We start from the raw sequence: 13,187 nt of genomic DNA, 5'->3' as shown, positions 1-13,187 counted from the left end.
AAAAAAAGTTCAAAAGCTGGGTTTTTTTTCATAAATTATCGGAAATCAAAATCCTACAATTTATTTGCAAAAGAACTTCTTATCTTGAAAACTGTAGGAGGAGTTATCCGTACAATGAGGGTATTATTTAGTTTGTTTGCACTCACCGTTGCAGTTATGAGACTAAAATATTAAATTTACATGTTAAGTTTGGATGAAACCTACCAGTGCATGATTCATTCTTAAACTTTTTATAAGCTGCAGGCTTCACGATCATGAAAGATCTTAGGCTTAAGTCTAAATTCATTCACCTAAAACTTATTAACCATAGACTTTTACTTGAAGTATGTATATAGCAACACGATAGGAATACATTTTGTTTGTATGTTATTATTAAACTTATAAAATGCAAACAAATTCTGACTTAAGTCTAACATAGCTTCATGATACTGGGGCCAAGTCAATAGCAGATCTATAGCTCCCGGTCTGAATAAACAATTGATAGGCAACTTGTGAGCCATAGTACATGAATAACGCGCATTATGAAAATTTGTTTGCATATACTCAGTACTGTTAAAGGTATCTTACCTACATGTAACGTGTTTAAAAAAATTGTAATTTACGACACACAAAAAACATGTGCTAGAATTGCACTGAATAACCTTATTTTCACACAAACTCTCGGAGTTCAGACAATGTACTTTACTTATTTCGTTTCTTTAAATGCCACAGTCTTTCTCTGTCAATTTTAATTCAATTCAGTTCATTTATTCTCTCAAAACCATACCAGTATAAATGCTACAAGAGGTACAATATATATATATATATATATATATATTAACATAAAATCAGTCTGGATGAGCAGAGCTGGACCATTTTGTTTGTTGAGAACAGATCTTATATCTTTTGGTTATAAAAATATATAGTTTTAAACAGATTTTAAATTCTTTCGTGCCGTGTAAATTATTTTAGCGTCCAGCTTTATAGAAAGACGGTGATTACTTTTTCTAGGTTATGCATTTTAGAATTCTTCATAAACAAACTTTGTTTTAAAAATTCTTAAGTGATTCCTTTTCTGGAGTTGTTGATATCACTGTTCCCTTTTTCCCTTTTTTTAAAATTGATTTTTAAACTTTTGATTAATTGAAGAACTTATCCACTTGACACTGTATAAATTTTCATCGATTTTAATATTACTTATCCCTGCTGTTTTAAACGTATTATCTATACATGATATCCATGGTTTGGTTGACTGTATTCTGGGTATTCTGGTATCTATTATACAGGTATAGACAATCCTATATATATATATAATATATATATATATATATATATATATATATATATATATATATATATATATATATATATATATATATATATATATATATACAAAACACACATACACACACATTTCCGTATATCTTCCCAAACATGTAAAAATACATATAAAAAGGGATAACGTCCAGGTTTTTCTATATACCATAAAAGTGGTAGTAAATTAAAGAAACATTTGTGAAACCCCATATTTTACATCCATATAACAGGACATGAGTTACAACTTTGTAGAATAAATCAAGATGACAGTCAAAAGGTAAATAATCGCATTTTTCTAATAAAACCGTAAACATATATCGCTTTTTGTGCTTGGCCGGTTTTTTTTCTTTTTTTTTTTCTTTTTTTTTTTTTTTTGCCTTGCAAAACGATTCCGATCTTGAAAGTAAAATACCAGGTAGTTATATTCTTTGACAATATTCATAATTTTGTTATTAAATGAAAATGAAAGCTTTAAAAAATTACCGTGTATCTTGAATCCTTCACTGAATTTATGGAGTAAACATCTAAACAATAACAACAAATGGTTGTTTACTCTAGAATGATACGAGTAATACTGTTTTCTCTGGAGGAAAAAAAGTTATTGCATTTGCTCACGATGGATATATAATGGAATAAATATTTTTTTAAAAACATATGTAGTACTGGTGTCGGTGACTCGAAACCTTTAACGTTCAGTGTATAGGCAGTAGATCTCCGTAAATCCACTAAGCTAAGCATTTTTTAGAAAAATACTATACATTATATAATACTAACACTATAGAAATCTAATTGAAGTTTTCTATAAAAAATGCAAATTTATGGTACGAATAAAAAAAATCCGGATAATTTAGAGTTGGAACATGGCTGAGGATCGGAGAATATAAAATCATTTATAATACAGGGGTCTGAAATGCTTGAACAGAGAGCGAATATTATATGGAAATCAATCGTTTGAGTTTTGTTTAAAGACAAAATTCTTATCTACTCTCAATTTTTAGTTTGGAGTCAAACAATCTTGATAAATTTTTAATGTCAATGATAATACATGTAACAAACTTATTCTGAGCCTTGAAACATAATCTCTGAAACTTTTTGAAACCGAAATTGCTTAGTTATTTTACCCTCTATCATATGAGAACAAGACCTTTATTCGCCACGCCAACGACACGTGAAAAGTAAGACAAAGACTGCGAAAGTTAAATCGTGCTTACACACTGATATAAGAATATACACAAAGCTAGCAACGAAATTATTCTCGTTATTGAAACTCTATATTAGATGGCGGGTGTTATTAGTTTCATACAGTTTGTTTGAGTTGAGTTGTTCACTTCACTCACACCAAAATGTACCAAATAAAAGGAACCCGGTTCTTAAAATTTGTTCTGAAATCGGTAGTTTTATTAACAATTTTCGGGTTTGCTTCTGGAAATAACTTGCGATACCATGAGTATATGATTAACCTCTCGGAAACTTAATTCTGCTGTTTTGTATTGTTTGTATTCTAAGCAGATATCTTATGCAAATCTTTTTTGTTTCGTTCTTAAAACTTTCCAAACTTCAATTCTTGGTAGGGAGGCAAACCCCTTTGATAATTCATTTATTTTCAAAAAAGTCAGAAATTACTGATCCAATAATCTGTACGCAAAAGTTTTCAAAGTTAAGATGTTAAATCCTTTTCTTCTCTAACATAATGTACAAAATTTTTCTGTATTTTAAAATCTGCGTCACATCAATGACGCATGAAAGACAGAGATTGCGTTAAGTGGAATAGTACATTACACATTGCTATGAAAGTATACATTAAGCTAGCAACGAAAGAATTAAGGTCCGAACGCATACTGAATATTGACACCCCATTCCATATTAGATAACGGGTGTTATCAGTTTCGTTCAGTTTCATTCAATTTGTTTTGATCACCACTCATTTGGTATCAAATGGAGGGAAAACGGTCCTTTAAATTTGTTCTAAAATCAATAGTTTTCTTAACAGTTTTCGGTTTTGCTTCTGGAAATAACTTGCGTTACCATGACTATATGATTAACCCTCTCGGAAATTTACAAAGGAAACTAGAGGCTCAAAAGGCAATTCAGCCTTTTCTTAGTTCAAAGCCGTTTCTGGAATGGACGAGTCAGTTGAGTAAACAATCGCTTCTCAAACGAGCTAATCAGGTGGATCTACGAAAATTAAACGATGCAGCTCCTGTGACAGATTCCAACCCAATCAACACCTTTCTACAGAACGTTTTAGGACAACTAACCAATACTTTTCAGAACAATACTTCATCGAATGGTGTTGGAGATGCCTTCCAAAATCTTTTTAACGGTGTTCTTGGTTCTTTGTCAGCCGGTGGTGACCAGGCGAAAGCAAGCAACGGGTCCCAAAATGGATCTCCAGCAGGTTCATTTGGAAATTTCTTGCAAAATATCACACAAAACACGAATGGCATTGGCAACTTGATCACTTCAATGTTAGGAGCAAATGGTGGAAAAGGAGGCGCAACTTCTGGGATGAACTTGGGGAACATTCTACAGTTACTGAGCGGCGGTAATGTCGATCCGAGTACCATACTGATGTCTTTCCTAAATGGAGCAGTGCAGGGAACGAACGCATCCACAGCCTGTCAGGGGGACTTCATTAAAGTGATCAAAGGTCTACAAAACATGGAGGCTTGGGCTCTGAAATGTAAGAGAGAGAGAGAGACAAAGAGATAGAGACAGAGAGAGAGAGAGACAGAGACAGACAGACAGAGCAGTTGTTGATAAATTACTTCAAACAATTACCGTGTATTGTTAAATGTCATGATTCTTTTCCTTTTCAATATTAAGTCCTGGATGCATCCGCTAAGATCCCCACTGATCTCCTGAACTTGAATTTGAACTGGTACGGCTCTTACGACGAGTGTTACAGCGACAGCACATTCATAGAGTCGTTTGGGATTCTCCATAACACCCAGACCCCCGTTAAAGGACAGTATTGTAACACAAACCTGAATCTACCGCTTCCACCGGAAGTTAAAGGGGTAAGTGCCATACTTCTGGTCATTCATTCACCAAAACTAATTGAATTATGAAAACGTATGCAAAAGTACTTTTCATACATGAATTTATACTGCCAGGTGTTAAAAATAGAAATATGCCATGTAATTATGACAAATCGGATTTTTCAATGTTGCATCTCTTTTTCTGTGTGTAAATTGCAGATTTTGATGGTTGCATTACAAAACTCCGGTTATATCAAGGCTGGGATTTGCTTTCCTAAGTCATGTAGCACTGATGATCTCCTCCAAATTGTAAACGCTTGTAAGTAAGCTATGGACACTTGTCTCACTATTTTTTAATGTTTTCATTACATTTCTTGTATTTGTTATTACTAATCTATATGCCGGCTATGGTGTTATTTTTTATCTTACTGCCAAGCAATATAAATACTTACGCCAAATAATGGAGACAATTCACGTCATCTTATTTTCTTATTAGTTTGATTTTCACCGGCGCGTGTTAGGTCAGTCTGTAATTTTTGTAATACGTCAGTATACCTTGTAGAGTAAGAACAATTCCAACATGTGACATTTCTAAGCTTAGCAACATGGTACATTAAAATTGTAAATGTTGAAAACATGGTATTTTTTTTCCTATACAGTTCTCTATAGTATACCGTTGGGGGACAACAAGGTGACGGCATGGCCCATCACGTGTCCGGTGGCTGCCGAGGAGGACACACTGGAAACCGACACCATAATAGTCGTGTGAGTAGCACTGTAGATCACGTGCATCATTCAATAGTTATGGGAAACCCCCGTTTTTAAAGGATAGGTTTCCTCGTGAATATTTATTATTACAAAACGACTACGATTTTATCAAAGATGACAGAAGCATTCACTGATTGTAAATGTATATGCATCTTATAGTTTATTAAATATATTTGCCCGATAGTATTTATTGTGTTTTCTGATAATTTCTTCATTACTTCGTTTACTGCAGGATATTTTTGGCTGTTGTTCTTTTAATCATCTTGGAGGGAACTTTTTATGACGTCATCGTCAACATCAGATCAAAAAGAAATCAAGAAAATGTTGAAGAAAATGGAAAGCCGGCAGAAAATGGAAAACCGACAGAAAATGAAAAACCGATAGAGAATGGGAACAGTTACCCCGAAAATAAGTATAAGCTGAGGGCTGAGAACGGCGACATCCAGCACACCCAACCTGCGGACAAACATGCACAAAAACCGGGTAATGCAAGCTTACCAGTATGTAGATTATAAAATAATAGTGTACGTGTTGTGTAGAATTTAAATACAATAATTGAATTATATTCTGTAAAAGTTTACTGATTATGAGGCGGAGGGAGCGAAGCGACAAAGCACCTCCCTAATTGCTAGAAATGTATGATTTAAATTACTTAAAAAAATAACTGATCATTTTTATCGGCTGGTCAAAAATTTGTGCCCTCAATTATTTATATATATTTTTTTGTTCAGTTAAGCAGTTTTTATCCTGTCAATTGAAAATGTGACGTCGCTAATTTTAAAGGATTAAAAGCATCACTTGCTTAAGTATTTAGCGACCGTTGATTGAATTTTAAAAAAGTGGATTATGTTCTTGATCTTACAAGACAATAGGTCTTAGAAAGCGAAAAAGCGTAATTTGTAATTCAATGGTCCAAAGGTCTAACCATGATTTACCGATTGACCTGCATACCCTTGATAGGATGTGCTGATACCAACTGCATTAAGAATTTCAGGTCTTAATTAAAATTCTATTATACTGCATTTGTACACATAGTGAATATACAGTTATGTAAATTGATGTATAGCACTCCATTCATATAGATGATATAGGACATTTTCATACAGGATGGTATACGTAATTTGCCCTATAATGAAGATGTCATTATTTTATTTGAATAAAAGAAAAATATAACTAAAATACTTAATGTCTTAAAATGTGCAAAGTATCGGTCAACTTGACATTTGTCTTCTACATTTAATTAATTGTAATGTTACATGGTTCCCATAGATATTAAACATGTATATGAAACTAACGCCAATTTAGCCATGGGATAATGATTGATTGATCAATTTAAAGCTATAGCGACTACCTATTTTAAGAGTTTTCTAAAATTAGTTGAATTATATTTTTATCTTTTCTAACACATATATTCGTGCAATAGTAAAATCAGTTACTTCAAGAAAACATCATCCGAAAGAAGTTTATATAAGAGGATTTAGCTGTTTTTATAATAGCTTAACACACTCTTGTTTCATTATTACAGGTATCGTTGGCCGACTGGTTCTGTGTTTCAGTGCCTATACTAACGGTAAGAAGATACTTGGTACCTCTCAACCCAAGGGCAGTCTGACGGCCGTCAATGGGATCCGATTCCTCAGCATGAGCTGGGTCATCCTAGGTCACACCCTCGTTTTCGTTTTGGGAAATACATGTAAGTTGGTTTTTGTTTATTGTTGTTACTGCTATTGTCATCATTGTTGATGTTGTCGTCAGTGTTGTCGTTGTTGTCGTCAATTTTGTTGTCATCGTCGTTGTTGTTATTGCCGCCGTTGTTTTGTTGTTGTCGTGATTGTTGGTGTCACAATTTTTGTTGTCGTTGCTGCTGGTGTTTGCATTGTTTGCCTATTGCAATATTGGTGGCTAAAATTTTCGTGGAAGTTGTGGTTACCTCTCATCCACGAATAACCATCCCCCACGAATAATAAATTAAGGCTATAAAGTCATATTCCTTTTTGTATGTATACAAATATACACGAAATTATGTCCCAACGATTCTGTAAAATTGGCCCCCACGAATTTTAATGATTCTACAGTAGTTTTATTTGAAGTTTCCCAAAACAATTGATTTAGCTTTAATGTCTTAAGGATAGTGTCTCTTCAATACAATTTCTTTATACAAATAAGAAATCCTAGAAAAAAATACTTTATGACATTTAAGTTTTTGTTTCAGAAAATTATCTGGACATACAACTGATATACATGTATATAGAATATCACAAACATTCTATAGTTTGTAGGGTATACAGATTTCTTAATTCGATGTTGTGTCCGCATTACCTTGGATACATTTAATCCTTAACTATGAGTCCCTTTATCTGAACAATGGGTGTATACTGTATCCATTTCTTGGATGAAAAGTAGATTCGCTGATGAAACAGAAACCTGCATTGCTTCCTCTGTGTCTTACCTAACGATGTTAGAAGTCCATCATACATTCCTTATTCCGTTAGGTCTTTTTAGTTATGACATCATTAATTAATATGTATTCATTAATATGTATTTAAACATGAAGCTCGTTGTGCGAATAATTCGCCTTTTCATCTACTGATTATTTAAAACCGGTACTTTCAGCCAACATGCTCCAATATTACAACGAATTCGGCAGTCGTGCAGCCTCTCAAGCTATCTTCAATGCTCCTTTCTCAGTGGATTCTTTCTTTGTTCTAAGGTTGGTGAATAATCGGAAATCATAGTTTCATTGCGTGATTTTGATACTGATTTTTAACTTCTCGGGGTTTTGTTTGCTCGGACTTATTTTGACTGGTCCACTGTAACATTAAGGAAGTCCATCCATAACTACTAATTCCGAGGTCGATAGGCGTGTTGAAGAGAAAGTGTAAAGCATGTAAAGCAATGAAATTTCATATCTAATAGATTGCAAGTTTGGTCACTAAATTCTAAGAGTGATTTTAAGGAGTTAAGGAGTATTAAATCACAAGGATTTATCTTTGAAATCTTTCAAAAAAATTAATATTAATAACTTTATCATATGTTGAAGTTAACATTGAAGTCTATGGGGAAAAGGCATTTTAAAATATATTTCTTTAGTACAAGTAATTTTCTCACATTTCTCTCGGTAAAAAGTTGTAAAAGCTTTCCCTTTCTTTGAATATGTTAAAACATTTCATAGTTTAATTACCATACATATTTTCAGAAAATGATTTTTTAAAAAATTTACTTAAAGGCCAGACAATTCTTTTTTTAAAAATGCAAAAAATTCGTTTAATTGACTACATGCATACATCCAAGTTTGGTTTATGTCAGCCTCATAATAGCTTTACGTATTTGATGTAGTATAGATCAATCAAAAGCGTTAAGTTTGCTTTAGTTATGGATGTACTACCTTAATAGATATTTCCGGTTCAAGGGTATAAGCAAAAAAGTCCGATAAATGAGTAGACAAATATTATTTGTTAAAAAGTTATTGAAATGGGGAATACAACGTAAAAAATAATATACATATTGTAACTAAAAATAATAACGTTATGTACTTGAATGCCATAATTTTGCAGTGGTCTTCTGACGTCATATCTGCTGTTGAAACAAATGAAAAAAACAAAGGGAAGCGTCAACTGGGGATTATATTATTTTCACCGCTACTGGAGGTAACAAAGAATTCGTTATAATATTGTATGTTGAACGATCAAAGGCTAAACACTTTAGTTATATTCAGCTTTACTGTGATCGAGAATTCTTTCCCTTCTGCAGACTGACCCCAGTGTACATGATTGTCATAGGAATGTACGTTACTATTTACCCCCACTTGATCTTTGGGCCAAACAAACAAACATCGGACCAGATATGCAAGGATTTTTGGTGGAAAAACCTTCTTTACATAGACAACTTTTTTGGAATCAAAGACCTGGTGAATTTGTCCGCGCTATTATGAACTAAGGATGATATGAATGTGTTTTTATTCAGTAACATGAAAGAAAGTGTATTGTCTTTACTAACAAACTCCCTTCTGTCTTCATTTACAGTGCCTTGGCTGGTCATGGTACCTAAACAATGATATGCAGTTCTACATCTTAAGCCCACTTCTTATTGTACCATTTTTCTTGTTAGTACCATTTTCAGCAGTTGATCTTCTAGTAGAATAAATACAAATTTTGTGAATTTACAAACATGAAAATATTTCAGTTTGTTTGTATTGAAAGCAATCTCCAAACACTTCTTTCAGTAACCAGATTATTGGGATCACAGTGAGTGTCGTTTTCTTGTTGGCTGCTACCATTACTCCAGGGGTGCTTAGTTACGTCAAGGATTTCCCCGTCCACTTCCTTGGTGGAGGGCCAAAGGACACTGAGTAAGTAACCATTAAAAACCATTACATGCATAGTAAAAACGTGTGGTCAAATGCAACACGAACGCCAAAGGGACACTGAGTAAGTCAAAAGTGGATTGTGTTTGTGATTTTCTTGTTGGTAGCTTCACTGACGTTAAAGACTTGGCTTTGATTAACCATTAAAAACCAATACATGCATAGAAGCGAGTGGTCAAATGCAACAATGACGTCAAAAACCCTTTTAAATGCCAAAGGCCAAATTTAAAGGACCTTGCTTGATATTAATGATATAAACTTATTATATATTTAGATAGATAGATAGATAGATAGATAGATAGATAGATAGATAGATAGAGAAATAAGCTACATTGTAAACATATAAATACATATTTTTTTTCAGCCGAGCTGCTTATTTTGAGGATTATTACATTGTTCCTTATTGTCGAATGGGACCATACATCTGTGGAGTGATCACTGGCTACATACTGTACAAGACAAAATGCAAATGCCGGATGAATATTGTGAGTAAAAGTAAACCACTATCGTCATAAAACCTATATACACAAACTATTGTGAATGATAACAGTAAAAGCATCTCGCCATTTAGTTTGTGAACCTGTTGGGGTGGGCTGTGGCCACAGCCACGGCGTGTGGCTGTCTATATGGTATATACAACACTGTGAGGCCAGACAACCCTGTCTACCTCTCGAAAGAAGTCACGGCTCTATATAATGGAGTCAGTCGCACTGCATGGGGAGCAGCCGTATGCTGGGTCATCTTTGCTTGCTCCACTGGCAATGGCGGTATACAACTGCTGTTTATGATTTATTTCATATTTTGCTGAAGACTATTCAAAAATATAAACACTGCCTATATTTTGTAGGGAAAAATCAAAATACTTTTAATGAATGAATCCTGTAATGATTTTAGGGTTCATTAACACTTTGTTGTCGTGGAAGGCGTTTGTACCTCTGTCCAGACTGACATACTGTGCCTATTTGGTACATCCTCTGGTTATGTATGTCTATTATTTCAACTGGAACTTCCCTCTGTACATGACCGATCTGGACTTAGTAAGTATCGAGATATAATTGAATGTACATACACATGTATACATTTACATCCTCATGGTATGGTTCCCTCTATTTCATACGGAAATTGACTGTAATTTATAGCTCTCTAGAAACTGACAGCACTGAAATATACGCGCCCCATTTATCGATTGGTTGAAACCTTCATCAACCTAAGAAAAATCACGGAATGCTCGAAATAATCAAATCTGATAAAAGACGATTTGGCTGTTTCTTTTAGCTAACGTAGGTTAGCAATAATTTAGTTAATTTTATATATACTCACTTTTTACAATCAATATACTAATTTGTTAAAAGAAAGATGTAAATGTAGAAAATAAAATACTTTCTTGTTGATTTATGTGGGTAATAAAAGTAGAGATCATTGCAGAACAAAAATTAGATAATCCACTAATGCGGGTTATATACTTTTTCTGCAATATTGTTTGAATATACACAGTTGATCAAATATCCTTTTAAGCGATGGTCAATGTTAATTTGTTTACAGAGTATGACTAGTTATTCTTAATAACAATGTTTAATTTATTTTGCAGGTATACCTCTTCCTCGGCAATCTAGTGGTGTCTTATGGAATCGCTTTTATTGTTTCGATCGCGTTTGAATCACCTTTTATGGGTCTTGAGAAAATCATGTTTGGTGGTCTTGGTAAAAAAAAGAAGTGACGTAGAACATACGCTGGTTTATGGCGTGTCGTATTTTATAAATGTGATCTAAAATATTTGATTTTCAGCAAAGTACATAAAAAAACAATTGAACAAAATTAATGTTGATTTTTATCTACGTATTATGACCACATTGAATTAATTTGTTAATATATGTGATTGCTTTATGCCTCAAAAATATTACATGTATGATAGAATCAAAATCATGAAACCACTGAGTAAATTGTTAATTGTGTTGACATCTTTTGATACTATGATTGACATGAAAAACAAGACATTCCTATGAGTTTCCTTGTCGACACCATACGAGTATCAAAATCATGACAAGGGTGGTCGAAGAAGCACTCTTATTTAGTTTTTCTGCCATTGTACGATGAATGCATTGCATTATCTACGGTGTATTATCTGTAATTGATACATGTATGATCTGTTTGAATGACTTCACGTACAACAGTTCTTTAATTTTAAACAGAAACTTTATTAATATTCTTAAATAAAGGCTAGCAGTGCATTGTTAAATGAATTTACTCTTTTTTATAAACCTGTTTCGAGGTTGATTTCAATTTCCTAACTCAACCAGCAATTAGAGTAAGATAAAGTACAACTTAAGCAGTTTTTTGCAAGTATTCAGTTATAAACTTAAAAAAAAAAACCACGCCGACTGAATAAACGGTTTACGTAGGGCATAATTTATGACTCCTAAATTATTGCATTTATTTCCAAAAAGAAAAAGAAGAATTAGCCGTATCAAAGGTAAGTATGTTTGCTATGGGAGGTTATTTGCATAAAGTGTTATAAAAAAAAAGGTTATTAAATAATTTAATTCGTGCTGTAATTTAACCCAGAATTCCAAAATCTGTGTTATCTCTAGACTTCAACATGATGATCAATACCAAGATATTTCAGTCGTTACGTTATGAAATAAATGTGAAATACAATGGTTAGTTGTACTAATCCGCTTCTTCTGCTATCTTTCCAACCTAAACATTTTTTAGAAAAATATTTATTTAAACATGAGTCATTTTCATTTGAGAGATAACTTAGAAATCGCACATTAAACATCGAATTGATAAACAGTCAAACATTGGCTGGCACCGCGTGAGAGCATTCTGGATATTGACACCATGTGATATGCTGCAACAGTTTTAAATGGCCTCGATGAGATTTTTGGACTCTTTCAACCATCTGGAAAGTTAGGGTTCGGTATATTACATGTAATATAGAAATCACATTTATTTTCTAAACTAGAACATTTTGATTTTTCCTCACTAAAAAGCATTATATAATTATAACATCATACATTCCGGTGTGTCCTGCCTCTCAATTAAAGAAAAAACAGGAAATTGTGGTGAAAAAAGGGGAACAAAATTCAGTGCCCTGTTATAAAACGTGCGATGTTTATCATGACAATTATTTGTTTTGCAAATGCCGCATTTATTTGGACCCAAGGTGTCATGACGCGTCACATACATGTATGTATATCATGATTTGATCACGCCCCAACGAAATCATCACCTAATGATATTCAAAGAATGATTTCTTATTACTACATGTAGTAACCTATATTTAATTTATTTAATTTTCAGCAACTGTTGAAAATAGGAGAGCCCATAAAAGCCATACGGCTTTTATGGGCTATCTTTAGGGAATAGTTGTCATTTGTAAGTCATGACATTGTAATCTATACACCTATAATAACAATATTGAACATATTGATTTTTTATGAAGTTGCATAGTGCTGTGATAATGTCTGTTTTTGATTTGATATATTTTTTATGTGTAATCACCGCATTCTGTGATATATTTACTATATACCCGGTATTTAAATACGGTTAGGGTGATCAAACCCCGTAATTGATCACCTCATATTATTCAAAGAATGATTCTTTATTACTTATTATATTATTAATAATATAATTTTCTGTAATTGTACGATCAAATATTAAATAGTCATTTATGAAATATATTGGACTAAATATTTCAAATCGATTTCCAGTGTTATCATAATCATAGAAACTTAAAATTGTAAATATGAGAGTATAAATATCATTAAAGACACACA

At 33.0% G+C, this 13,187-nt stretch overlaps 1 protein-coding gene across 1 annotated transcript; it reads left to right on the top strand.

The window, feature by feature from the left end:
• The first annotated feature begins 3,172 nt into the window (after positions 1-3,172).
• On the top strand, positions 3,173-13,183 carry LOC128192877 (nose resistant to fluoxetine protein 6-like). Its single transcript, XM_052865902.1, has 15 exons — positions 3,173-3,979; positions 4,123-4,316; positions 4,497-4,596; positions 4,937-5,042; positions 5,278-5,528; positions 6,571-6,738; positions 7,659-7,755; positions 8,600-8,692; positions 8,796-8,952; positions 9,068-9,147; positions 9,268-9,393; positions 9,773-9,893; positions 9,980-10,175; positions 10,303-10,445; positions 10,997-13,183. The coding sequence occupies exons 1-15, from the start codon at positions 3,232-3,234 to the stop codon at positions 11,123-11,125; spliced, it is 2,709 nt and encodes a 902-aa protein (XP_052721862.1). The 5' UTR covers positions 3,173-3,231; the 3' UTR covers positions 11,126-13,183.
• The last annotated feature ends 4 nt before the right edge of the window (positions 13,184-13,187 follow it).

Source organism: Crassostrea angulata, chromosome 7 (assembly GCF_025612915.1).
Source record: "Crassostrea angulata isolate pt1a10 chromosome 7, ASM2561291v2, whole genome shotgun sequence".
Lineage (NCBI taxonomy): Eukaryota > Metazoa > Mollusca > Bivalvia > Ostreida > Ostreidae > Magallana > Magallana angulata.
This window is presented reverse-complemented; position numbering and strand designations above follow the sequence as displayed.